General features: G+C 37.7%; 1 protein-coding gene across 9 annotated transcripts in view; it reads right to left on the bottom strand.

The window, feature by feature from the left end:
• The window catches only part of cep295 (centrosomal protein 295), a 102,021-nt gene extending 74,338 nt beyond the window's left edge, over positions 1–27,683 (bottom strand). For 8 of the 9 annotated variants that reach the window (XM_072263380.1, XM_072263385.1, XM_072263384.1 and 5 more), the window contains exons 1-8: positions 27,598–27,683; positions 25,357–25,478; positions 23,977–24,177; positions 16,493–16,617; positions 6,489–6,582; positions 5,255–5,368; positions 3,442–3,582; positions 2,624–2,807 (exon numbers count right to left, since the gene is read on the bottom strand). In XM_072263380.1, coding sequence (XP_072119481.1) covers positions 2,624–2,807; positions 3,442–3,582; positions 5,255–5,368; positions 6,489–6,582; positions 16,493–16,617; positions 23,977–24,177; positions 25,357–25,473 — 976 coding nt within the window. In that variant the 5' untranslated portion in view covers positions 25,474–25,478; positions 27,598–27,683. The remainder of the gene's footprint in view (positions 1–2,623; positions 2,808–3,441; positions 3,583–5,254; positions 5,369–6,488; positions 6,583–16,492; positions 16,618–23,976; positions 24,178–25,356; positions 25,479–27,597) is intronic. The other variant, XM_072263381.1, reaches the window with a different exon arrangement.

The raw sequence follows: 27,683 nt of genomic DNA, 5'->3' as shown, positions 1-27,683 counted from the left end.
TACATTAAAACAAAATGGGAGAAGGAAGGAGGGATAATAATATCTGTGGAAGACTGGAGAATAATTTGGAGGTATCAATGGAAGTGTACCAGTTCACAGAAATGGAGGGAGTTCAGGTGGAAAAACTTGATAAGATATTTTATTATACCCTCTCAGAAGTCCCATTATGATAGTAACCCCCCTGCTTGCTGGAAAAATTGTGGAAATCAAAATGCAAAGCCTTATCATATTTTCTGGGAATGCCCCGTTATCAAAGACTATTGGAGCGGGATACTGAATGCCCTACAAGACATCTTTAAATGTGAAATACCCTTAGAAAATAAGACCATATATTTTGGGTTTATACCTCAAGAATGGTTGAAAAGAGATAAATATTTAATGAATGTACTGCTGGTGGCTGGTAAAAGGACCCTTACCAGGAAACGGTTATCACAGGAGAGCCCCACTTTAAATGTATGGATGGAAATTACAATGGACATTTCCAAAATGGAGAAGATAACAGCATCTGTTAATCATAAGTTAGAACAATTTGACTCATACGAGAAAAAAATGGTTTAACTACATAACACCTCATAGGACTGATTTTATTCTCACAAGTCAATGAATACGCTGTTAAAAAAAAATCACTCCCTACTCTGTACATAACTTTCTTGATTGTTCTTTCTTTCCTCTCCTTGCTATAAGTGTATAAATATCATGTGGAGATTTGTGACAAATATGATATGATATACATGTAAGTATCTGAAATACATCTTATGGAAATGTTTGATGATGAAATTCAATAAAAAAATGAATTACAAAAAAAAGTGTCATCTTTAACTTTATGCCTTCTGGAAATCAGTTCATCTTTTACTCACTTAGCTATTCACAGTAACAGAAATTTTGACCAGGGTGCCCAAACTTTTGCATGCCACTGTAAATATCAGCATCCTGCACACACTGAACTTGCAGTCAATACATAGATCTTATGCTTGGGTTGGGACAGATAGCAAGAAATACCAAGGCTTTTTCATGCAGCCAATTAGAAGTTCAAAGTTGCTTGGAAATGCAAGAATTATTTATTGGTTTCTATAATTGAACTAAGTATCTTCTTTTTCACACACCACTCTACATGTTACTGTACTAACAGACAAATTCTTTAAAGAAAAATTTTCCTAACTGGATGGTCCAATGGCCTAACTGCCTGCTGCAGTAGCTTAGTGAGCACTTATCAAATTTAAAATGGGCATCATAGGTTCCCCTCAGGGCTGTGTCCTAAGTGCCCTCCTTTACTCTCGAAACACCCATAACTGTGTCTCCACCCACAGCTCGAATGTGCTAACTAAATTTGCTGATGATACTACACTGATTGGCCTAATCTCAAATAATAATGAGGCAGCCTCAAGAGAAGTCATCATCCTGACACAGTGGTGTCAAGAAAACAACCTCTCCCTCAATGTCGCAAAAACTAAGGAGCTGGTCGTGGACTACAGGAGGAATAGAGACAGACTAACCCCTGCTGACATCAATGGATCTGAGGTTGAGAGGGGTAACAGCTTTTAAGTTCTTCGGCATAAATATCACCAAGGATCTCACGTGGTCTGTGCATACCAGCTGTGTGATGAAATGGCACAACAACACTTCTTTCACCTCAGACAGTTGAAGTTTGATATGGGGCCCCCAAATCCTAAGAACTTTCTAAAGGGGCACAATTGAGAGCACCCTGACTGGCTGCATCACTGCCTGGTATGGGAACTGTACTTTCCTCAATCACAGGACTCTGCAGACAGTCCAGCGCATCTGTAAATGTGAACTTCCCACTATTCAGGACATTTACAAAGACAGGTGTGTTAAAAGGGCCCGAAGATCACTGGGGACCCGAGTCACCTCAATCACAAACTGTTGCAGCTGCCACCATCCGGGAAACAGTACTGCAGCGTAAAAGCCAGGACCAACAGGCTCCAGGACAGCTTCTTTCACCAGACTGATTAATTCATGCTGATACAATTGTGTTTCTATGTTATAATGACTGTCCTGTTGTACACACTAATATAAGCCACTATAAATTACACACTTAGACAGAGACGTAACAAAGATTTTTACTCATGTACATGAAGGATGCAAGTAATAAAGTCAATTCAATACAATATACAAGGATTACCAATGACACCTACACAGAATGATTTTATTTTCAAAACAGTTATTTCTATTATGAGTAGTTCATATGCATCAAAATAACACCCCAAGTAATCCTCCTAAGGTACTGCATGATCAAATTTTGCACATCAGTTCCTCAAACCCAGAAAATCAAGAGTTCAAGTTATGCAAGTTTTGCTTTACCACCTTGCAATTTTCATCCATCCTACAGACCCCCACACCATTCCAACTCCATGAATTTACAATGTAACAGCTGTCCACCTGTCTTAATCTGATAAAATTTGCATCTTTCACCTTTCAAATTGTCATGTTTAGTTGTTTTTAAAAAGGTCTACAAATTCTTAGTAAGAGTAGAATGCAAGTGCTCATACACAAAAATTTCCAGAACTTCATTTCACATCTTTCCACTAAATTCCCAATAATTTTTTTTAATTGTTTCACAGCAATAACTTTCAAACTAACCATACTTAAATATTCTTGAACTTACTTTTATCATCAGCATACATATCCTCAAATGCAATTTCCATCTCTTTCTGCCGATCCTTGTTTATCTCCACTCGTCTATATGGTGGTTCAAACAGCTGCTGTGGCATTTGAGACACTGCCTGCCTTCTATGGGTCAAGTCTGCAAGCTGCATTTGTTCCAGCTCCTTGATCAGTTTCTCTTTGTCCTACAAGAATAGATGAATAAATGCTTTTGAATACATATTGATGCACTTCACACTATTCAATAATATCACAAATTTGTGAAATGCAATATTTTTCAACTACTTATGCAAAAAAATGTAGTAATGAGGCTAATGTAAATTACAGCAAGTTTTCAGTACCCACCTATATCTCTTTTAACTGGGATATCAAACTGAAATTAAATTTAATTTGGACAAAAATTTTAAATTATGCATTACATTTACTAGCACTCCTTGTTTATGGTCTATGAACATGAAGAACAGCAATTACTTATTCAGTAGTAGAATATACAGTATAGCTGTGATACAACTTCACATTTGGCTCCATAATTTGCTTTGAATGCCCAGAGTTATACGCCAGAGTCTAAGTTTCCAGATGCATATCAAATAACTACATTGCTAATGGTTTGTAAAATACAACTTAGTTACACAAGTGTCACTGAAAATTAACATCAGGGATCTTGTGCCTAATTGATCACAAGATGCTAGTTTATAATTCGCAATACAGTGTGAATACCATACAACCCTTTTAACTGTCAGATTACATCTTTCGAAATAAACTTATTGATAATACATTGTTCAAAACTTGCTCCCTCACTTAAGGGGCTGTCTTAATTACCTGCATCAAATGAACTAGTTGGAGAGCACGACTGCCTCTCAATCTAGCTTTCTCAAGCTGCTCTTGTCTTTCCATCTCAGCCTCCTGTTTCAATTCCTCTAAACGCTTTTCTTCCTTTTCAGCAGTCAGTCGAGCACTAACCTATTGAAAAGGATTGCTTTAGTCAAATAAAACACATATGACACAGTAAATTTCCATTGCCAGCTGAGAAATTATGTTTAGGTAAAAAGTTAGGATATTGAGTAGCGGGTTATATCCAATGATGTTTATGTTATAGAAAACAGATAACAAATTATAGGCAAGACAACAAAAATAGTACAGATGAACTGCTATTTAAAAAGTTTCATGAATGATATACAAACATTGCAGAGCTCCATATATTTAAAACTGGCAAGAGAGGAAAAGAAACAAAGGTATTGTATTAATAACAAAAAGCAAATGGCAGGTATAGTAATGAAGAACGAAACAACAAATAATACAAATAAAAATTACAAAAATGAAGGGAAACATTAAGGCAAGTGATCATAGTATCATTCCATTTCATCCACTTACCTACCTTCTCCCTCATCGATTTCCTGCCAATTTATGCTCCCTCCCTCCCTATCCCACCCCCCCCCCATCTTTTTATTCTGGCTTTTGCCTCCTTCCTTTCCGGTCCTAATAAAGGGTCTCAGCCCAATTCATTTACCTCCATAGACACTGCCTGGCCTGCTTAGGTCCTCCACCATTTTCAATGACAAGATTACGACAGGATAAGGAAATGACAGAAAAGGAAACATTTAAACATTTTTTTTTCTGTCTAAGCTTGGTGCTTCGATGAGGAAAATAGAACAGAAATACCAGAGTCCCATGATCAAGTCCAGGACCCACTCGATGAGAGACAGTGCTTCTATTGTGTCCATTAAGCACATTCCTGCCTTATTACAATTTCCCCCTATCACCACTCTGATCCTACTCCAGATCAGGCATGGATTGTGATCCACTGATCTCAATGGAAATTCCAGATGTGAATGAAGAGACACAGGGGAAAGCACGTTATTTTTCAATGATAATTTTAGTTTAAGGGTCAAAAATATTTTCAACTGTAATACCTTTCTGAATACTGTAACTATTAAAATCACCAGTCATTTTAACAGAAAGCAAAGCACAGTTCCCAGTTTTCCCCTTTGTCAGAAGCTGGAAAGGGAATACTGGCTGCAGAGCTTTTACACGTTATGGAAGACTTTCACCATCACAAGAATGCACAGGGCCATTTGGATAAATTTTCTGCACCCAACCCAATTACTTAAATTATTTAAATTGCATTTAAATTATTGAGGAAAAGCAAAATGTTCTACAGGCACACAGCAATGATAAGAATGAGAGATAAAAATGTGCTGCAGGGGGGTTAAGTGGTCTGGGGTAAGAAAGGCAATAGAAGTAACAGAGAGGGTTTAAAGATTAGACCAAAAAGTAATGTAGGATAGGCTTCGTTTCATTTGTCTTGAAAAGACTAGATTAAACCAAGGGCAATCTCTCAAAGACAATAATTTTTGATAGAATTAATAGATTACTAGTAAGCAGTCAAATAGAGAACTCAGGTTAAAAACTCATTACCCTGAGTGTGTTGCTTGCTACCAAAGAAAAAGATACAATTACAGAATGAACAAGTAAGAACAAAGGATCAGAATAATGGCTTCTACTGAATGAATTAGATAAAGAAAGTTGAATGGTCAAGTAAGCATAAGCACCAACATGGACCAAATATTTAACTGCAGAGCTTTATATTCTCAATTACTATTAAATTACACTCACTTGTATACATATTAGATACCTGTTTTGAGTTCATTTCCCTGTTCACATAAGGCTCAGGCAGATGATAGTGTGTGGCAGAGAAGCTGTCAATATCATACATCTTCACTGTTGGGTATCTTGGAACTTCTAGATCCTATAATTTAAAATTATTATAAAAGTGCCTCAGGAAAATAATTATACAATTGCAATTAGATATCCACAAAAACATGCATCATACTGTTCAAATTACCTCAAATGTCTTTGCTCCAGTCTCTTAAAGACTATAATATCACTTGCAGACAGTCCCTATTAAATCAGTTAACAAGCAGGTACAGTTTCAGACAACCTTATTTAATTATTTTTTTTAAAAAAGACACAAAATTCTCTGAATCTACATGCCTGTGATGCTGTTGCAAACAAGATTTTCATTGTGTAGCTCACTGTATTTGTGTATATGGCAATAAATTCAAATTGACCCAAGCAGGCCAAGAAGTCAATGTTGGTGTTAACTGATGTCATCTTAATCATAAACTTTAGTCATGTTGCAATTATCCATCTGCTCTTATTCTCCCTATCCAAGCCCATTTTCAACAACTCTTCAAAACTAATTTAAGAACTGATGTGTTTTATTGTCATGCAACAGTCATATCCATCAAAATACAAGTTCCCCTGGACATTAGAAGGTCTTGTATAATGTTATCTGTAAAAGACCTTCTAAAGTTAAATATTTAATATAACATGTGAAAATTTAACAATTAGAAGCTTCCTATTAAAGAACTAACTACTTTTTCTGTTAAATTGTTACAGCCATCAGTCTTTGAAAAGGCAAACAAGGTGTTCAGCACATTTTCAGTGGGTAAGCACCATTGATATTACATGCAGAGAGCAAAATTTTTAAAAAAGATAAAATACAAATGATTTCAATTTTACTACACAGGTTGAGTTAAGAATTTCGAATGGTGTTGGATAATTCTGCAATCATCAGCACAAGAAAAGCAAATTTGAAACTAGGCATTTTTAAAATCAATTTTCCAGTGGAACAGTTTGCATCTACATTTTTCTTAAAACAACAATCTCCTACAATATGTACTGACAAATCTATCCAGTTTGTCAGGACCTAGCATTTAAAAAACTAATAGTATTCTGACTTCAGATTTAATTTGGTATGGGTTGTATTTGAATACATGCTTCTCACATAGCAAGATAATAAGTTTGCTTCACAATGGACTGTATTTTTAAGTTACTTAAGAAAAATACTTTAAAAAAATACTTACAGCAAAGGGGTTGGTTGGAGGTGGTGGAAGGTGTGCAATTGTTATTGCCCTTTTTTTCTCAATGAGTAGTGCTTTTTTGCGAGTTTTGATATACCTGAATAAAGAAAGGAAAGTCTTTGAAATGCAAACACAGAAGAAGTCTTTTTTTTAAATAGTTCAATATATCAAACTTAAAATTCTTTCCAGAACAAATATTTTAATTATCGGTCTTTTTTTTTATTATTGTTACACTCTAAACCCATTTCAAAGTGAAATACCAAAAGTTAACTAAATCAGCAGAGTAGATAATCTGATCAGCAAGAACTAGAATACACACATTTGACTCCACATATGTGTGAAAATACTGTGCCCTAGAAGCTGGTTTAAAAAAAAGAAACTCAAAACACTTGCTTATGACTAAAGATGACAGGAAGATCAAGAGAAGTATTGCAATGCAAGCCACTTCCATTGAAAACACCCTGTTAAAAATTCTAATGTTTATTTAGAGATACAACATGTCAAAAGGCCCTTGCAGCCTAATGAGCACATGCCACCCAATTACACCCATGTGATTATTTATCCTAGTAACTATAGGTCTTTGGACTGTGGGATGAAACTGGAGCACCTGGAGGAAAGCCACATGGTCAAAGAGAACATACAAACTTCTTAAAGACAGTGGCAGGAATTAAACCTAAGTTGCTGGTGCTGTACTAGCATTACGTTAATCTCCATGATACCATGACACGATACTGTAGCGGTTAGCACAATGCTATTACAGCTCGGGGCACTCCAGAATTCTTTCTTTCTTTCTTTCTTTTTAAATCTTTTTATTGAATAAGTTTACAAAGGGTAAACCATAAAGGCACTAATACACTGTTAGAAATTACAGGAGATATTAATACAGAAGAAAAAATTGATACAAACAGTGAAATTTAAACATAAAATAATATGGTAAAATAATAGTATACTAATTTTTATATATATATCAATAGAGAAAAGGAAAAAAAAACCCCCAAAAAAGACCCCCCCAAAAAAACCCACCGTGCAACTAAACTAAAAGCAAAGCAAAGCAATGGGCTAACTTGGAAACAGGTAGAGTTAAAGAACTTAAAATCACGTCCTCAAACCCGACCTCCATTAAAAACAGTTAAGGCAAGAAGGGAATATAAATATGGAACAAAAGAGAAAAAAAATTACATTAAATGAAAATATTGAATAAAAGATCTCCAGGTCTGTTCAAATTTAAGTGAGGAATCATAAAGATTACTTCTAATTTTCTCCAAATTCAAGCATAATATCATCTGGGAAACCAAAAAAGGTAGTTGGAGCATTAGGCTCTTTCCAATGTTGTAAGATACATCTTTTCGCCATTAAAGTAAGAAATGCAATCATTCCACGGGCTGAAGGGGAAAGATTACTGGAAATTTTAGGTAATCCAAAGATAGCAGTAATAGGATGAGGAGAGATATCTATATTCAATACCTTTGAGATATTATTAAAAATGTCTCTCCAAAAAGTTTCCAGAGTAGGACAAGACCAAAACATATGAGTTAAAGAGGCTATCTGCCCCGGACATCTATCACAAAAAGGATTAATATGAGAATAGAAACAAGCTAATTTATCTTTGGACATATGTGCTTTATGAACAACTTTAAATTGAATTAGGGAATGTTTAGCACAGATAGAGGAAGTATTGACTAATTGTAAAATCTGCCCCCAGTCATCCACAGAAATAATAGAACCCAATTCTTGTTCCCAATCTGACCTAATCTTATCAAATGGAGCTTTCCTAAGTTTCATAATAATATTATAAATAATAGCCGTTACACCTTTCTGACATGGATTAAGGTTAATTATAGTATCTAAAATATATGTAGAAGATAGCGTCGGAAAGGAAGAGAGTATAGTACTTAGGAAATTTCTAACTTGGAGATATCTAAAAAAAATGTATTCTTGGTAAATTATATTTATTAGATAATTGTTCAAAAGACATAAGGGAACCATCTAAAAATAAATCCAAAAACCGTGAAATACCCTTAGTCGTCCAAATTTGAAACGCACTATCCGTGAAAGAACGAGGAAAAAATGTTACCTAAAATAGGGATCGCTAGCCCAAATTGGTTGAGATCAAAAAATTTTCTGAATTGAAACCAAATACACAAGGTATATTTAACTATCGGGTTAGAGACCAGTTTGAGGCATTTCAAATCAAAGGGAAGAGAGGAACCTAAAATAGAGCCAAGTGCATAGCCCTGAGCAGATTGTAATTCCAATACTACCCATTTAGGAATGGATAGTGTATCTTGGTCAAGTAACCAAAATTTCATATGTCGAATATTAATTGCCCAATAATAGAATCTAAAGTTAGGTAATGCTAGACCTCCATCTCTCTTGGCTTTCTGTAAATGTATTTTACCCAATCTCGGGTTTTTATTTTGCCAAGTAAATGAAGAAATTTTAGAGTCAACTTTATCAAAAAAAGATTTGAACAAAAATCGGTAATGCCTGAAATATATATAAAAATTTTGGCAGAATAAACATAGAAACATAGAAACATAGAAAATAGGTGCAGGAGTAGGCCATTCGGCCCTTCGAGCCTGCACCGCCATTTATTATGATCATGGCTGATCATCCAACTCAGAACACCGCCCCAGCCTTCCCTCCATACCCCCTGACCCCCGTAGCCACAAGGGCCATATCTAACTCCCTCTTAAATATAGCCAATGAACTGGCCTCAACTGTTTCCTGTGGCAGAGAATTCCACAGATTCACCACTCTCTGTGTGAAGAAGTTTTTCCTAATCTCGGTCCTAAAAGGCTTCCCCTCTATCCTCAAACTGTGACCCCTCGTTCTGGACTTCCCCAATATCGGGAACAATCTTCCTGCATCTAGCCTGTCCAATCCCTTTAGGATCTTATAGGTTTCAATCAGATCCCCCCTCAATCTTCTAAATTCCAATGAGTACAAGCCCAGTTCATCCATTCTTTCTTCATATGAAAGTCCTGCCATCCCAGGAATCAATCTGGTGAACCTTCTCTGTACTCCCTCTATGGCAAGGATGTCTTTCCTCAGATTAGGGGACCAAAACTGCACACAATACTCCAGGTGCGGTCTCACCAAGGCCTTGTACAACTGCAGTAGTACCTCCCTGCTCCTGTACTCGAATCCTCTCGCTATAAATGCCAGCATACCATTCGCTTTTTTCACCGCCTGCTGTACCTGCATGCCCACTTTCAATGACTGGTGTATAATGACACCCAGGTCACGTTGCACCTCCCCTTTTCCTAATCAGCCACCATTCAGATAATAATCTGTTTTCCTATTTTTGCCACCAAAGTGGATAACTTCACATTTATCCACATTAAATTGCATCTGCCATGAATTTGCCCACTCACCCAACCTATCCAAGTCATCCTGCATCCTCTTAGCATCCTCCTCACAGCTAACACTGCCACCCAGCTTCGTGTCATCCGCAAACTTGGAGATGCTGCATTTAATTCCCTCATCCAAGTCATTAATATATATTGTAAACAACTGGGGTCCCAGCACCGAGCCTTGCGGTACCCCACTAGTCACCGCCTGCCATTCTGAAAAGGTCCCGTTTATTCCCACTCTTTGCTTCCTGTCTGCTAACCAACTCTCCACCCACACCAATACCTTACCCCCAATACCGTGTGCTTTAAGTTTGCACACTAATCTCCTGTGTGGGACCTTGTCAAAAGCCTTCTGAAAATCCAAATATACCACATCCACTGGTTCTCCCCTATCCACTCTACTAGTTACATCCTCAAAAAATTCTATGAGATTCGTCAGACATGATTTTCCTTTCACAAATCCATGCTGACTTTGTCCGATCATTTCACCGCTTTCCAAATGTGCTGTTATCACATCTTTGATAACTGACTCCAGCAGTTTCCCCACCACCGATGTTAGGCTAACCGGTCTATAATTCCCCGGTTTCTCTCTCCCTCCTTTTTTAAAAAGTGGAGTTACATTAGCCACCCTCCAATCCTCAGGAACTAGTCCAGAATCTAACGACTTTTGAAAAATTATCACTAATGCATCCACTATTTCTTGGGCTACTTCCTTAAGCACCCTGGGATGCAGACCATCTGGCCCTGGGGATTTATCTGCCTTCAATCCCTTCAATTTACCTAACACCACTTCCCTACTAACATGTATTTCGCTCAGTTCCTCCATCTCACTGGACCCTCTGTCCCCTACTATTTCTGGAAGTTTATTTATGTCCTCCTTAGTGAAGACAGAACCAAAGTAATTATTCAATTGGTCTGCCATGTCCTTGCTCCCCATAATCAACTCACCTGTTTCTGCCTGCAGGGGACCTACATTTGTCTTTACCAGTCTTTTCCTTTTTACATACCTATAAAAGCTTTTACAGTCCGTTTTTATGTTGCCTGCCAGTCTTCTCTCAATCTTTTTTCCCCTTCCTAATCAAGCCCTTTGTCCTCCTCTGCTGAACTCTGAATTTCTCCCATGAATGCATCTTAACTGCATTAATACGACCAATCAAAGTTAAATATAATGGAAACCATTTAGATGAAAGTTGAGTAATATGATCAATTAAGGGTAAAAAATTAGTCTTAAATAAATCTTTGTATTTACAAGTAATTTTAATCCCAAGATATGAAAAATAATTATTAATCAATTTAAATGGAAAGTTATGATACAAGGGAAGTTGTTTATTAATCGGAAAAAGTTCACTCTTACTAAGGTTTAATTTATAACCTGAAAAAAGACTAAATTGTGCTAATAAATCTAAAGCAGCAGGGATAGATTTTTGAGGATTAGAAATATATAAAAGTAAGTCATCAGCATAGAGTGATATTTTATGGGACTTTAAGCCCCGAGTTATCCCAATAATATTTGGAGATTCTCGAATGGCAATTGCAAGAGGTTCTAATGCAATATCAGATAATAAAGGACTAAGAGGACAACCTTGTCGAGTACCTTGAAAAAGAGGGAAAAAAAGGTGAGCTTAAAGAGTTAGTACGGACCGAGGCCATAGGAGAATGATATAACAGTTTAATCCAGGATATAAATTTCGAGCTAAAATTAAACATTTCAAGCACCTTAAATAAGTAAAGCCATTCTACTCTATCAAAAGCTTTTTTAGCATCTAAAGAGATAACACACTCAGGAACATTTTGTGAGGGGGTATAAACAATATTTAACAGTGTGCGAATGGTTATAGAAAGAGTAACGACCTTTAATAAAACCCGTTTGGTCTTCCGATATAATAAAAGGGAGTACTTTTTCTAATCTGTTTGCTAATAATTTAGAAAAAATTTTAGAATCAACATTTAATAAAGATATAAGATGCACATTGAGCAGGATCTTTATCATTCTTTAATATTAGAGAGATTGACACTCTATAAAAGGATTCGGGAAGTTTACCAAGTTTTAATGAAGCCTCCAAAACCCTACAGAACCAAGGGAATAATGAAGGTAGAAAAAACTTATAAAATTCCACGGTAAACCCATCAGGGCCAGGAGCTTTCCCCAGGTTCATAGAGGAAATAACATTCTTAATCTCATCAGTAGTAATGGGAGTATCAAGCATAGAAGACATATCCTGTGAAATCTCAGGGAAATCTAGGTTATCTAAAAAGTCATTCATATATTTAGAGTCTCATAAAGACTCAGATTGATATAAGGAAGAATAAAAATCAAAGAAGGTTTGATTGATCTCCGCATGATCAAATATCAGTCGATCATTTTGATTATAAATCTGATTAATTTGAGATTTAGTATAATTAGACTTCAGTTGGTTAGCCAACAGTTTACCAACTTTGTCACTGTGTACATAAAATTCACTTCTTGTTTTCTTTAATTGGTTTACAATCGAGGACGAAAGTAATAAGCTGTGCTCCATTTGAAGTTCAGTTCTTTGTTTATACAGCTCCTCAGAGGGAGCTGTAATATATCTCTTATCAATTTCCTTAATCTTGTCCACAATTACCAACTCCTCCTGCTTCAACTTCTTCCTCAAAGCAGCAGAATACGAGATAATCTGACCACGAATATAAGCTTTAAAAGTATCCCAAAGAATGTTCACAGAAATATCCTCTGTGTAGTTGATTGTAAAAAAGAAATCAATCTGTTCATTCATAAAGTTAACAAAATCCCAGTCCTGAAGCAGCAACGAATTAAAACGCCATTGTCTACTATTTTGTGTATTGACCTGAATTTTAATAGAAAGCTTAAGTGGAGCATGATCCGAAATGGTTATAGAATCATAATCACATTTAATCACTGAAGGGATAAGCCGAGAGTCAATAAAAAAATAATGAATTCTTGAATAGGAATGGTGAACATGTGAAAAAAAAGAAAAATCTTTTTCCTGAGGATGCAAAAAACGCCAAATGTCCGTCGACCCAGAATCAGAGAGGAATGAGTTAATCAAAGTTGCAGATTTATTGGGTAAGGTCCGTAGAGGAGCCAAACGGTTCAAAACTGGAGATAAGCAAGTATTAAGATCTCCGCCCCAGATCAATGAAAACTCATTCAAATTCGGGAACCGACTAAATAATAATTTATAAATTCCGGACAGTCCATATTGGGAGCATAAACGTTAACCAAAACTACCTTTTTATTGAATAATAGACCACTAACCAGTAGAAGTCTACCATTCGGATCAGAGATAATATCATGTTGTACAAAAGTAACTGAGGAGTCTATAAAAATAGAGACGCCTCGAATCTTAGCGTTAGAATTGGAATGAAACTGTTGTCCCTTCCAGAATTTAAAAAAACGTAGTCTGTCCCCCCTCCGCATATGGGTCTCTTGTAAAAATAGAACATGTGCTTTAAGTCTCCGGAATACTTTGAAAACTTTTTTCCTTTTAATAGGATGATTAAGACCATTAGTATTCCAAGAGACAAAATTAATAATAGACTCCATAAACCCTAAAGTCAACCCGCAAAAAAGAGGATTGACGATAAGTTCGACCCACGAACCGGGAAAGGGAACAGAACAAACCAGAGATAACGGGTAGGAGAACGCAACCAATGCTTCGGTAATGTAAATAGCCCAAGAAGAAAAAAAACTAAAACGTGAAGCCCCTCCCACCACCCCCCACCCCATGACCCCAAGGCTAAATCTAAAGCAGATCCGCCAGAAAGAAGCACTAGAACTACCCCCATGACTTCCGATAGACGCTCACTAAAAAGTGTAAATATAAAAAAAGATCAGCTAGTTATAAAACAGTAAAAGAATAAAAAAAAGAACAGTTAAGACAAACACGATATAAAACAGAGAGAAAGCCAGAAAATATAAAGAAAACCGTAACAGACCACAGACCCTATGATAACCAAAAAAAAAAGAAACAAAATTATTAATATAAAACTAGTTAGGAAAACCTACAGAAAAAAGTACATTTAAAGACTACGAAATTTAAGGCCTCAAAGGAAATACACGAAATGATGCTGAGGGAATAACCACCTAGAATCCCCAAGGAAAAAGAAAGGAATGATGCAGTTAGAAAGAAAGTTTGGTAACCATATTAATTAATCAAAAATAAAATTTTCTGCCCATATAAAGCAACCAAAAATTAAACCCAACAGATTCACAACCTCCGATCAAACGGAGATAATTAAAAATTACGATTAAGATGTTGAAGGTGAAAATTGATCCAGATAACTCTGGGCATCCGATGGAGATTCAAAAAAACAAAGGGCTCTGTCAGGCGTACGAATCCTTAAACGCGCAGGGTAAAGCAGCGCTGGTTTTAAATCGATCTTGTAGAGTTCCGACATCACAGATCTGTAACGAACCCGCTGATCCCGAATCTGTTTGCTGAAGTCCTCCACAAATCGGAACTGAAGATCCAAAAAGTCAATATAACCTTTAGATCGAACAAATCGAAGCAGTTTCTCCTTGTCTTGAAAGTAATGAAAACGTAAAATGTCGAGGTTTATCTGACTTAGACGAACATGATGGAACTCTGTGAGCCCGATCCAGTAACGGTGGTTGGTCAGGAAATACGGTAGGAAATGCATCTTTTAAAAGTTGAGAAAAAAAACTTTATAGGTTTGTCAGATTCAACAGCTTCACGAACACCAATAATTCGAATATTCTGCCGTCACATTCTGGATTCTAAGTCAGAGTTTTTAAAAGTCAGAAAGTTCAGTTTTCTCTTCATTGAAGTAATTGTTTCTTCAATTTTCTCCATCTTGAGTTCATTTTGTTGCGTGGATTTTGGAAGATTAGATATAGCCGACTGATGTTCCGTGATAGATGTTTGCATTTTATTGATTGAATCCGGAATTTTCTGGAAATTAATTGAAATTTCCGCACGAATCAGCTCCGTTATAGAGGTTGAAATTTCCCTTTGAATTAAATCCGATATAGCTTTCAGAGTCAACGGTGGTTCAGTCGGAGGGAGATCTGTACCTTTCGGTCTACCCGGAGGTTTGCCGTCTTTCCCATTTTTTCCGTTCTTGGACATAGCAGACCTTAAAAGCATCTGAATATCAAAAAGCCCAATTTGTTTCAGATTATTGTAAAAGTCGATGCCTTAATGGTTAGTTAAATATAGCTGATCATAAGAAAAAAAAACTCAGAGGTAATGGAGCAAGTCAAGAGCACGACTTCACTCCATGAGCTCTACCGGAAGTCTCCGGCACTCCAGAATTCAAAGTTCAATTTCATGTGTAAGGAGTTGTAAGTTCTCCTCAATACTGTCTGAGCTTTCTCCCATATTCCAAAGATGTTAGGAGGCTGACTGGTGATAGTAAATTGTCCTGTGATTAGGCTACGGTTAAATAGGTGGGTTGCTGCCTGGTGCACTCATTGAACCGGAAAGGCCTATTCCGCACAGAACCTCTAAATAAAATCTCTTTCCTTTTTCAGCAGTTCAGGCATGATGGGGAGGGGAAGGGAGGGTCTAATCACTTCAGTTTGACAAATCATTTAGTAGAATTACAGTACATCATGAGAGACACAGAGAGTTTATGTACTCATGGAGGGGGGGGTTTAGGGAGAGAAAGTGAACATGCACATACCTTTGACAGCACCTGCCTCAAATTCTACCCTGCACAGGGCTGTGAATGCTGCAGATTTCAAACTGTAACACTCTTAACAAACAGGCTAAGAGCAGCATAGGCATTAGTATCCTACTCAGAACGCTGCTGGAAAGTATAACCAAAATTTCTGCCTAAGGTAGATGGATGCCTTCTTTACTTCCAAACATTAATGATCAGTGCTTCCATCTTGTCCTTACTGTTCATTTCTAAGCCAGCACTACCTGTCTCAAAATCATCATTTTCATTATTTGTAAAACAAAATTACACTTTGACTCATCAAGCTGATTACCTATCTACTCCTTCATGCCTTTTGCCAACTTTCATCTGCTGGACCTCCATTATTTCCTCATAGGATTTCATGCAGATGAAAATGACTATCACCTTCAAATGGCAAACCCCCACCACCCCAAATTAATCTGTCCAAACCTCTCTTACATACTGGTTCCTTCCCTAATAAGCCTTTCTGTACTGCAGCAGACTGGAAATAGTCAAATCTACCATGAACAATGTCTCAATTTATTCGCAGCATCTTACATTTACATCTTTACTTAGCAGATTATTGCACAAAAGTTAATGTTCCAACCAAACACAAGCACAGTTACAAAGAGCTGAACTTAGCTGAAAACCCTGCCTCGTCACTGCAGTGATGTACAATGGAATTACCATTAATTCCAACCATATTAAAAAATATGAAAAGCAAGAAATGTTCTACTAAAAGTGTTACAAAATATTTCAATGATTGGAGCTCTGGGATTCTCACCCATACCTCTTTACATACATACCACAATCCTAAAGCACAAAAGAAATAAAAGTCAAAAGTATGTGGAGATACATCACTGTATTATTCAGTACATTAATTATCTTAAAAGATTTTAGTCAGAATATTTAAGATTATTTGAGATTTGAGATTGATACACATAAGAGAAGTGTCGACAGAAATGCACACTTTAATGCACAGCATTTATAGAAGCAAAAGCAAACCTGGTTTGAACTTCATGTTCTTTTTCTCTTTGGTGCTTCAACTCCCTTAATGCTTCTCTATGTCTTTTCTCAGCCTTTTCTCTGTTAACTGCTGCCTGTTTTGATTGAATTTTCAAGTCTGGCTCCTTCAAAGAAAGTATATTTTAAGAAAAAAAATAGAGGAAGACATACATTCTCTGTGGTGAAAATCAATAATATACAAAAACCAAAGATGAAGATTAAGAAATTAATTTTAATTAAGAATATAACTGAAAACCATCATATACAGATGATACCTTCCTGGTAGAGAAATATGTATAAATGTTAGAAAGCAGTTAGAATTTTAAGAATGATAAAAAAAATTGAATGACAGAGAAGACAGAATTTTTTCCTCAGTCTTCAGTTTCTGAGGACAATTAATTCACCTGCAACTTGATAAGTAACTTGATAAACTAAAATAAAAACATACGTTTGGAAATTTCTTGAAGCTTGAATATCCTTTCTAAGCAAGAAATCCTTTGCAGGTTAGAAAGATTTTGCAAGTTCACAATCCTCTGTGAGCTTTCAATCTATGTCAAGAATTATTAATCCAAATTAAATGTGGATCACTAAACACAAAATAAACTGTTTTAAACCCACCATGAGCTGGACGTATCCCCTCCTTGGTACTGAAGGGGTACACACCATTCAAAATAGTGATTATTTTGAATGGGCTGGCCAGGATGTTGGTGGGGGTGGGGAAAAGAGAAGGCACTTTGGGTAAAGAGGAGCTGACCTGGCTGTAGACAGTGTTGATGCCCGTTACTCGGAAGCATCAGTGTTGGTGCACTACAAGCATGGGAGATTGTCTCGGATATTTCACTTGCAATCACAAGATTCTGTTGGCAGTGATAATGCACGTTGCTGCAGGCCTGTTACCCTTGTCTGGTGGAGGGCCTGATGACATGGGAGCTGTGCAGCCTCAGTTGTAGCAGGGACTAGGTCTCAAGCCTCAGGCCTGCCTGCAGCTGCAAACCAAGTGAAAGACATAGAAGTGTTACAGCATGGCATCTGCACTCGGCCGGGGCCCAGTCTCGCCCATCGGTGCTGCCCTCCCACATACGAGCAGTGCAATGACAGGCTGGATTGCATGCACCTGCACATCACCAGGAGAATGCACCCTTGATTGCTGGACATTGTTACTCAGGTCCTAGGTCCTGATAGCACATAATCGCAGAACATTGAAAGCAGCAAGCGATGAGATTGCTTGAACTCTGACAAAGGCGAGGTCCCAGAGGACTGAAGAGTAGCAAATGTTGCTACTTATTTCAAGGAAAGGAGAGATAATCCAGGTACAGGTTTCCCCCGCTATCTGAATGTAGAGAATGCAGGCTTGTTACCGGAATGGCATAAAGCGAAGAAGCAATTACCATTCATTTATAAGGGAAAATTTTTTGAGTGTTACCAGACCCAAAAAATAACCTACCAAATCATACCAAATAGCACATAAAACCTAAAATAACACTAACATATAGTAAAAGCAGGAATGATATGATAAATACACAGCCTATATAAAGTAGAAATAATATATGTGCAGTGTAGTTTCACTTAACAGAATTGGGAAGTTTGAGACAAAACCGATTTGTCGGGGGGAAAAAAAAAAATCGGCACGTACACACGTGCACATCATGCATTTGCACGTGCACGCACGCACACATACACGCATTCACACGTCACGCATGCGCACACACCTGCCCATGCAAGGCTTCATGGTCATGGTAGTCTTTCTCAGGGTAAACACAAGTTTAAAGTGAGCATTTTTTTTGTAAGAGCGAAAATCCTCTTTCGAGGATTAATGAAAACAGGTACTAATGTAGGTCTTTCGTAAAAGTGAAATGTCGTAAAGAGAACACTCGGAAAGCGGGGGACACCTGTAATTATCAATCAGGGAGCCTCAGGGCAGTGACAGATAAGCTACTGGAGAGGACAGTGAAGGACAGGATTTATACACTATTGGAAAGGCATGGCCTGCTTAGCAACAGTCAGCGTGGCTTTATGCGGGGCAAGTCACACCTAACAAACTTAAGTTTTTTGAGAAGGTGATTACAGGAACTAGATGAGGATAAGGCAATGGATAATATCTACTATACATGGGCTTTAAGGCATTTGATAACGTCCCTCATGGTAGAAAGTAAAGATGAATGGGATCCAGGGTGAATTGCGAGTTTGAACTCAGGACTAGCTTGGCCATAGAGATCAGAATAGGGGTGAAAGCCTGATATTCTGACTGGAGGCCCATGACCAGTGGTGCTCCAAAAGGATCAGTGTAGGAACCCTTGTTGTTTATTATATACATCAATGATTTGGATGAAAATGTAGATCAGATGATAGCAAGTATACAGATGACACCAAGACTGGAGGTGTTATGGACAGTGTAAAGGACAAAGAAACAGAGGCATATAGATCAGTTACAGACATGGGCAGAAAAGTGGCAGATGGAGGATATGGTTTTAATAATAAGAAAGTAAAGTTATTAAGATGAGTACAAAAGTGGCAGGTATCTGGAATAGGCTACTAGGGGTGATCGTGGAATCAGGCAGTATGGTTGATTTTAAATGGCTTTTGATAGACCTATGAATATGAAGCGATATGATCGATACAAAAGGACATGTAATATAAATTGACACAACATCATAGCCAAATGACCTATCCATTACTATACTGTTGAAAGATTTTGGATAGGCATAAATACAAACCCCATTTCCAGAAAAGTTGGGATATTTTCCAAAATGCAATAAAAACAAAAATCTGTGATATGTTAATTCACGTGAACCTTTATTTAACTGAAAAAAGTACAAAGAAAAGATTTTCAATAGTTCTACTGACCAACTTAATTATATTTTGTAAACATACACAAATTTAGAATTTGATGGCTGCAACACACTCAACAAAAGTTGGGACAGAGTTAAAATAAGATTGCAAAGTGCACAGAATATTCAAGTAACACCGATTTGGAAGACTCCACATTAAGCAGGTTAATTGATAGCAGGTGAAGTATCATGACTTGGTATAAAAGTAGCATCCATCAAAGGCTCAGTCTTTGCAAGCAAGGATGGATTGTGGCTCACCCCTTTGTGCCAAAATTTGTGAGAGAATTGTTAGTCAGTTCAAAAGGAACATTTCTCAATGCAAGATTGCAGAGAATTTAGGTCTTTCAACATCTACAGTACATAATATTGTGAAAAGATTCAGAGAATTCAGAGACATCTCAGTGCGGAAAGGGCAAGGTCAGAAATCACTGCTGAATGCGCGTGATCTTCGAGCCCTCAGGCGGCACTGCCTAAGAAACTGTCATGCTACTGTGACAATTATAGCCACCTGGGCTCAGGAGTACTTTGGAAAACCATTGTCACTCAACGCAGTCCGTCGCTGCATCCAGAAATGCAACTTGAAACTATATTACGCAAGAAGGAAGCCATACATCAACTCTATGCAGGAACACCGGCAAGTTCTCTGGGCCCGAGCTCATCTCAGATGGACCGAAAGACTGTGGAACCGTGTGCTGTGGTCAGATGAGTCCACATTTCAGCTAGTTTTTGGAAAAAACGGGCGTCGAGTTCTCCATGTCAAAGATGAAAACGACCATCCAGATTGTTATCAGCGAAAGGCGCAAAAGCCAGCATGTGATGGTATGGGGGTGCATCAGTGCCCACAGCATGGGTGAGTTGCATGTATGTGAAGGTACCATTGACTCTGAGGTGTATATTAGGATTTTAGAGACATATGTTGCCATCAAGGCGACGTCTCTTCCCGGGACGTCCATGCTTATTTCAGCAGGACAATGCCAGACCACATTCTGCACGGGCTACAACAGAGTGGTTTTGTAGACACAGGGTGCGTGTGCTTGACTGGCCTGCTGCCAGTCCAGATCTATCTCCTATTGAAAATGTATGGCGCATCATGAAGAGGAGAATCAGACAACGGAGACCACGGACTGTTGAGCAGCTGAAGTCTTATATCAAGCAAGAATGGACAAAATTTCCAATTGCAAATCTACTACAATTAGTATCCTCGTTCCAAAACGATTAAAAAGTGTTATTAAAAGGAAAGGTGATGTAACACAATGGTAAACATGCCTCTGTCCCAACTTTTGTTGAGTGTGTTGCAGCCATCAAATTCTAAATTTGTGTGTGTTTACAAAATATAATTAAGTTGGTCAGTAAAACTATTGAAAATCTTTTCTTTGTACTCTTTCAGTTAAATAAAGGTTCACGTGAATTAACATATCACAGGTTTTTCTTTTTATTGCATTTTGGAAAATATCCCAATTTTTCTGGAAATGGGGTTTGTAACAGCCAAGACTGTGATATGCATTGAAACCAATCATTGTAGAAAGAATAGAAATTAGGAAGTTTCAGATAAACTTAAGAGTAGGCCCTCAGAAAAAAAAACAAACTTTAGAATTTATTTTTCTGGGGGGAAAAATAGATTTAAGATATGTGACCAGAGTGAAGATAATGAAATGTTAACCTTGAGAATGTGCTGCGGCTTGTCAAGAGACTTGGAGTACAAGTCTTAAATGCAAGCATCAGATAAAATACCCCACTGACTAAAATATGGAAACTTAGTAGCACAACAGTTTTAGAAACTGGCATTGATGCATTTACACAGTTGATTGAATGAGAGCAGAAAAAAAATGCTTTGTTGGATTAAAGTTATCAAAAAAAGATGAGGAAGTTCATGTGGATCATAAACCTAAAGACCCAAACATTCTCAATACAGATGAAGGATCATTTCCCTGCACAAATGTTGCCTAACCTGCAAAGTTCCTCCAGCATCTCGTTTAATGCGCTCTGTATCTCACTCTCACATCTAAACTTGCAAGTAAGGTTCAACAAATTATAAAGGAAGCCAATGCGCAGCTAGGTAGATAGCGAAAGAAAATGACCACTTGACCAGTCTGATGACAAGTTTTACAAGAGCTGCAAAACAGCAATGTTTCTACTGGCATCAGAATGTTTCTGATGAGACAGATCAGCAGAGCACATTACTTAAAATCAAGGTAAAGATGCTGGCATGAACACAACAAAAGAATTCAAGAGGGAATGAAAATGTTTGGTTGAGAAATTGGGGTTATTTAGCTTGTAGTAAAAAGGGAGATTTGAAAGTGGTATGTCAGTGACAAGTGTAGGCAAAGAAGTGCTGTTCCCACTGGCTGATGATAAAGGGATTAGAGATTCCAGATTCTGAGCAAAACAGTGTCAGGGAACGTGAGGAAAGATCTTTCTTTCCCCCATATAGTAAGTGGTAATTACTTGGAACCCATTGCTTAGAAGGGTGGTAAAAGTGCAGACAATAAATTTGTTGAAAAGGAAAATTAATAGATACTTGAGGGAAATAATTTGTAGAGTTACAGGAATAGAACAGGAGAATGTTTTTGGACCTCCCCTCCATAGACACTATCTATACTTCATGCTCCTCAGTAAAGCAGCCATCATAATCAAAGAGATTTCTCACTGCAGGTATTCTCTTCTTTCCTCTCCCTTTGGGCAGAAGATGCAAAAGTCTGAAAGCACATACCACTCAAGGACATCTTCTCACCCACTGTTATAACACTGAACAGTTCCTAGTTCTCCTGACCTCACAACCCATCTCATTATGATTGCACCTTGCACCTGATTGTCTACCTACACTGTACTTTGCAGAATAATGTGTTACAATTACAGACATTGTTTTACCCTGCATTACCTCTATGCACTGTTGCAATTAATTGATTTGCATGGCACTTGACAGCAACTCCTTTGAGCTTATCTGCAGAAATAGCTTAATGTCTTTCATTTTCCTCTTCAAGGTGGATGGGGTTCTGTTGAAGACCCTGACCTACAGCAATGCTCAAACCTTGGTTCTTTGCAGCGGTGGGACCTGCTCCCGGGGCTCGTCAACCAGCTGTTTCATCAATCGGCACCTTTGGGCTTCCAAGACTTTGCAGCCCTGGGGACAAGCCAATTCTATGCCAGTGCTGCCGACAGAAGCAACGCTGGAGAAAACGGAACATCAGATCAGTTATCAGGGGTTCTGTACACTGCAAATTGCATGTTCATTCGCTTTCTCTCATTGGTCAGGGAAGAGTTTGTTGCTAATTCTTGAGTCAGAGAACTCAGTGGGAAAAGCGACATGGCAGGTTTTAACACCATAAATCAGTGAGTTGTTGGTCTCCCTCCTCACTGTGAAAGGGGGACAACTCTGAACCTTCATTAGGGAGAGAGAGCCTGTGGTATGTCAAATTATCAGATAAACAATTAGTTTTTGTTGTACTGCAGGTCATGGCCCTTCTTGGGGGCTTTGCTATTGCTTGGTTGGTAGATGGAGGGTTCGGATGCTTTTTCTTGCTAAAGTGGGGGAGGGAAGGGTCATTGCTTTTTTGCTGCTTGTGCGTGGGGGGTGGGGCAGGGAGTAGGGAGGGCTTTAGGGTTCTAACGTTTTTACTGTCACTCATTCTTTGAGACACTTCTGTTTTCATGGATGTCTGCAAAGAACAAGAATTCCAGGTTGTATACTGTATACATTCTCTGATATTAAATGGTACTATTGAATGATTAAACTATTGATTGGTATGCAAGACAAGTTTTACACTGTATCTCAGTACATGTGACAGCAACAAGCCAATTTACCGTCCTTGTAAATCTCCTCTGTACATTTTAATATTTTAATATTTTTCCTGAAGCAGGGTGATCAAAACTGAAGACATTCCAAATGCAGCTTCATCAATATCTTTTATAACTGCAACATAACAACCCAATTTCTACACTCAATGCCCTGACCATTGAAGGCTAGCATGCCAAAAGCCTTCTGTACCACCCTGTCTAACTGCGATGGCAGTTTCATGAAACTATTGTACTTGTACTCAAAGTTCTCTCTGGTCTGCAATATTTCTTGGGCCTTACTATTCACTCTTAAAGTCCTACCTTCATGTCTTCTCAAATTGCAACACCTCACACAAATCTCAATTAATCTTCGCTTTCCATTCTTCGGCCTACTTCACCAATTGTCTCTGTAAATCTTGATAACCATCTTCACATCACGACTTATTTTAGTATTCTCTACAAACCTACTAACCAGGCCTTTATGTTCTCATTCATATTTTTGAAATGTGGGAGGAGTAAAAGAGTGTGTCGCTAGAGATAGGTCAGCACAAGGAGGAGTGATTAAAATTTTAAGTCCCATATCAAAAAAGCAGGAAGCAGCACTACCCTTAGGTTAACGTGTCCTCGCGCATAAAGCTTTCATAAACCAATGGTTCCTTTACAAGCCAAAACCTTTTTATTTGCGACTACTTAAGGGAAGAAACACATGACTTTAGCCATTTATTCTGATTTGAGATAACTGCTTAATGCACTAGATGTATTCACATTCACCAGTCATTCATCAGCATTTCCCACATGATGGAAAATGCCAAAATGTCAAACCAACTTCTGCAGACTGCTTGTGAAATTAGCACTAAATAAAAGACAAAGGAAGTTACTTACATTTTCTTGAGCTTGTCTGTGGCCTTCACCAACTGCCTTTAAACTACTAAGATACAACTTCTCTAGACTCTTTGTTTTTTCGCCTTGTGCCAATTGCCATTCAGCCTTCAACTCATTTGCCAGTTGCTCAAGTTGTTGATTACGACACTGCTTTACTTTTTCCCGGATCTGCTCAGCAATGAAACGCTCCTGTTCTCTGACCTGCATCATAAATAATGTAGCAGCTTAAAAGGTAATCATCTTAGCTATAGTCACAATATATGTCTGTTCATTACATGAAAACACAACCAAGACTATTAAGCTAAGTGGTATAGTACATTGGAACACTATTGCATTGGATCACTAGAGAAGATAATTCTCAATTATATATTTTAATATTATATATTTTCTTTCACTTCTTCAGAACCAGCAGGAAAAAGCACAATGGAAATACATTTACAACTGCTACAAAAACAAGAGATTTGGCAAATACTGGAAATCTTGAGCAAAGCACACGGGCAGGGAATAAATAATTGACATTTCAGGGGAAGACCTTTAATTTCCTTCCACAGATGCTGCCTCCCTTGTTGAATCCCTCCAGCATTTTGTGTGTGCTACAACTGCTACAAGCTTTAAACGCAGAAATCTTGCAATTATCAAGCTTTTATCTGGTACCATAACCAGCCACAAAGTTAACGCTAAGCATCTTTTCACATAGGCTAAAATTCAAAGTAAGTTTTATTTCAAGTTTGTTGTCAGTTAACCATAACATGAACACAGTTAAATGAAACAGCGTTCCTCTGGGGCCAAGGTACTAAACATAGAACCAACAGTTACACACAGCACATATAGTAAATACAATTATGATGGCAGAAAAAAGTTACAAAAAATATTTTAAAATAATGTAGCCCAAGTCCCTGAGCATCATGGCCTGTAGAATGATGGCACATGGATGTTGACCTGGAGACATGTTTCTGCAAGAATAGCCTGCAGCGGTTCCAAATATCACACAGTGCAAAGGCTACCCAGCTTGTCTTCCTGGGAGCAACCACAGGAAGGCAACACCAACAAAAGGGGCTAGCCTTCAAACCAGCATAGAATCCAACAGCACATAGCTGGTAACTACGAGCCAACAACGGGCTTAACTGAAAATGGCTTTAGACGTTGAATAAGAGCATTAAAGGCAGTTTTTACTGCTGATTTCAAATCTGGATTTCACAGTCCCATCCTTGCATGCTTTATTAAATACAAAACACATACATTTAAAGAGAAAATTATTATTTTTAATAACCCTAAAATGCATCACAAAAAGGACCAAATATAGAAATATTGCCATTATTCTCCATTTTATTTGAAAAGATTAGTGATTTCTAACAGATTGGCATCCCTAATTGATCATACCTGTTTTATTCTTAACCTCCTTCGCCTCTCGTGCTCCTCCTTTATCAAAAGTGCTTCTTCATTTGGACTTAGACGAAAGCCACTCAACTTGGCCACTTTTCTTTTCATCTTTCTCATATCTACTGGAAAAATATCTAGAAATAAATTTCTGTTTCTCGTTATTTGAATAGTTTATGTACAAAATATCAACCACAGATTGAATGTTTTCACACAACAGATTCAATGGCATTTAGCTTAAAATTTTATTACAACATAGGGCAATTCCTTCAAGAAACAAGGACATATTTCCCCTCAAATGCAATTAATTCAGTCTCAATTTTCTTTCATACAAATCAATCACAATTTGAAATATTTATCTAAAAGGAGTTAAGCACTATGTGAAGATAAGGAAAGGTGTTAGGACACAGCCTTATGGAAATACTGCTGGTGTTTTTTTTCCTTGTGTTCTACAATATGGTCACCCAATTGGTTACTTGGTTTTTACAAAGTAATGGGGATCATGTTGTGGGCACAGAATGCAGTACATTAAATTGGAACAAATGCAGGTAAATTGCTGCTTTATGTGGAGGGTGGTTTGTGAGGATGAAAGGAGTTAACAGAACAGCTATTGGTTTCCTATAGTTGAATGGAAAGGTGCTTTGATAAATGGGATTACAGTGATCCCTGTGGCATACCTTTTATAAATAGATTTCCAATCCAAAAATCACCCATTTTTCACAACATTCCGTTAGTGAGTCAATCTCTTTCTCTCCTCCAGAACAGTAATGTATCACTCTTAACCCCATGCTCTTATGTGTGTAACCCTACCCAAAGGCTTTTGGAAATCCAAATATCCTGCTATTACCAAACATTTTCACCAATGGCTGTCATGCTAACTGGCTTATAGTTTCCTGCCAAATGTCTCCTTTTTATTTGGAACAATTTATCATTTGTCTATACTCTGGGAATTTCAAAATACAAGGAATTTTTCAAAAACAAAGCTTTATAAACATAAATCTGTCTGTCTTGGTAGTTAACTAATCAAAGCTTCCGTTCTCAGCAACTTGACTAAACAGCTCTATTTTGTCCCGCAATACTGATGGCAGGCTGATATGCTGACAAAATAAAATAGAAAATTCTGGGGATACTCAAATTAGGTAGCATCTGTGGAGAGAGCTGATTTACATCGTCCTTCATCAAAGCCTTAAACATTCCCTCTTCATTGTTGTTGCCAATTGTTGACCTGTTTACTTTTTTTGGGGGGGGGGAGGGACAAGGACAAAAACCATTATCTTCCCCACTAGTATTTTTTTCTTACTGATATGGATATGAAGCATGCAAAGTCAACAATCTTGGTCAAATATCATCAGTCAGCACTTATACATTTCATAGCAAATGATGTGGAAGAATAACCAAATGGATTAATAGCACAATGGAATGATTTTCAGGGAAAGAAATATTACAAATTAATCCCGACCTTAACTCTCGCTTGCATTGGTATTTTAATTTACTTCTTTTCAGTGTATGCACAGATGAAACAAAATTAGATTTATTTTTTGATACTGAGAATTTAAAATATCTGAAATCAAATCAGTAGATCAACTAATGCAACAATTTTTTTGAAACACAAAGGTCAAAATAGCCTGAGCTGGTGCTTGGAATTCAATGCTGCTAGAAAATCAATAAGGGCTTACAAATAAAGGACAGGCTCAGAAAAAGAGCAAGGCAGGGGTTGATGATCAAGAATGGGAATGCATACCCCAAAAAAAGAAAATGTTACACAGCCGGTTTAACAGAATATTCATTCTTTAAAGCAATTACTATCATACCACTTCTCCCAAAAACCGTAAAAAAAAATTCTATATTAGAAACAAAACGTTGGGTCATAGAAGGGAGAAGCTGTGTAATCACTTTACCAAGATCAGATTTACATCTACGAGTAAACTTAAGCGTTTCTAACACCAGTCACTCAAGTTAACCACGGGCCCAGAACTGATCCTCTCGTTCTCTACTCTATTCTTCCTTTCACTGTCAAGCTAAGAACGGGGGGGGGGGGGGTCTAAAATCATTCGTTCCTTTGATTTTATTGTTGCAAGAGAGACCATCACACCGGACAGCACCGTGGACACGCCGCCTCAACATAAGGAATACAGCCAGTTTAGCCTACGTGTCGCTAGAATTTTTACAGAACAATCTATAGGAAGCCTACGCGCACAATGCTTTATTAATTTTAGTAATTTTAGTACACGTCGAAGAACCAACCTCCATCCAGCAAAAACTCCCCGATTTAAAATTCGACCGCAGCCGTCGCTCGCCGCCATTTAATAACGACCATGGCTTAATGACAT

Source organism: Mobula birostris, chromosome 7 (genome assembly GCF_030028105.1).
Source record: "Mobula birostris isolate sMobBir1 chromosome 7, sMobBir1.hap1, whole genome shotgun sequence".
Classification (NCBI taxonomy): Eukaryota; Metazoa; Chordata; class Chondrichthyes; order Myliobatiformes; family Myliobatidae; genus Mobula; species Mobula birostris.
Note: the sequence above shows the minus strand (reverse complement) of the source record. Positions and strands in the feature narration are given on the sequence as shown.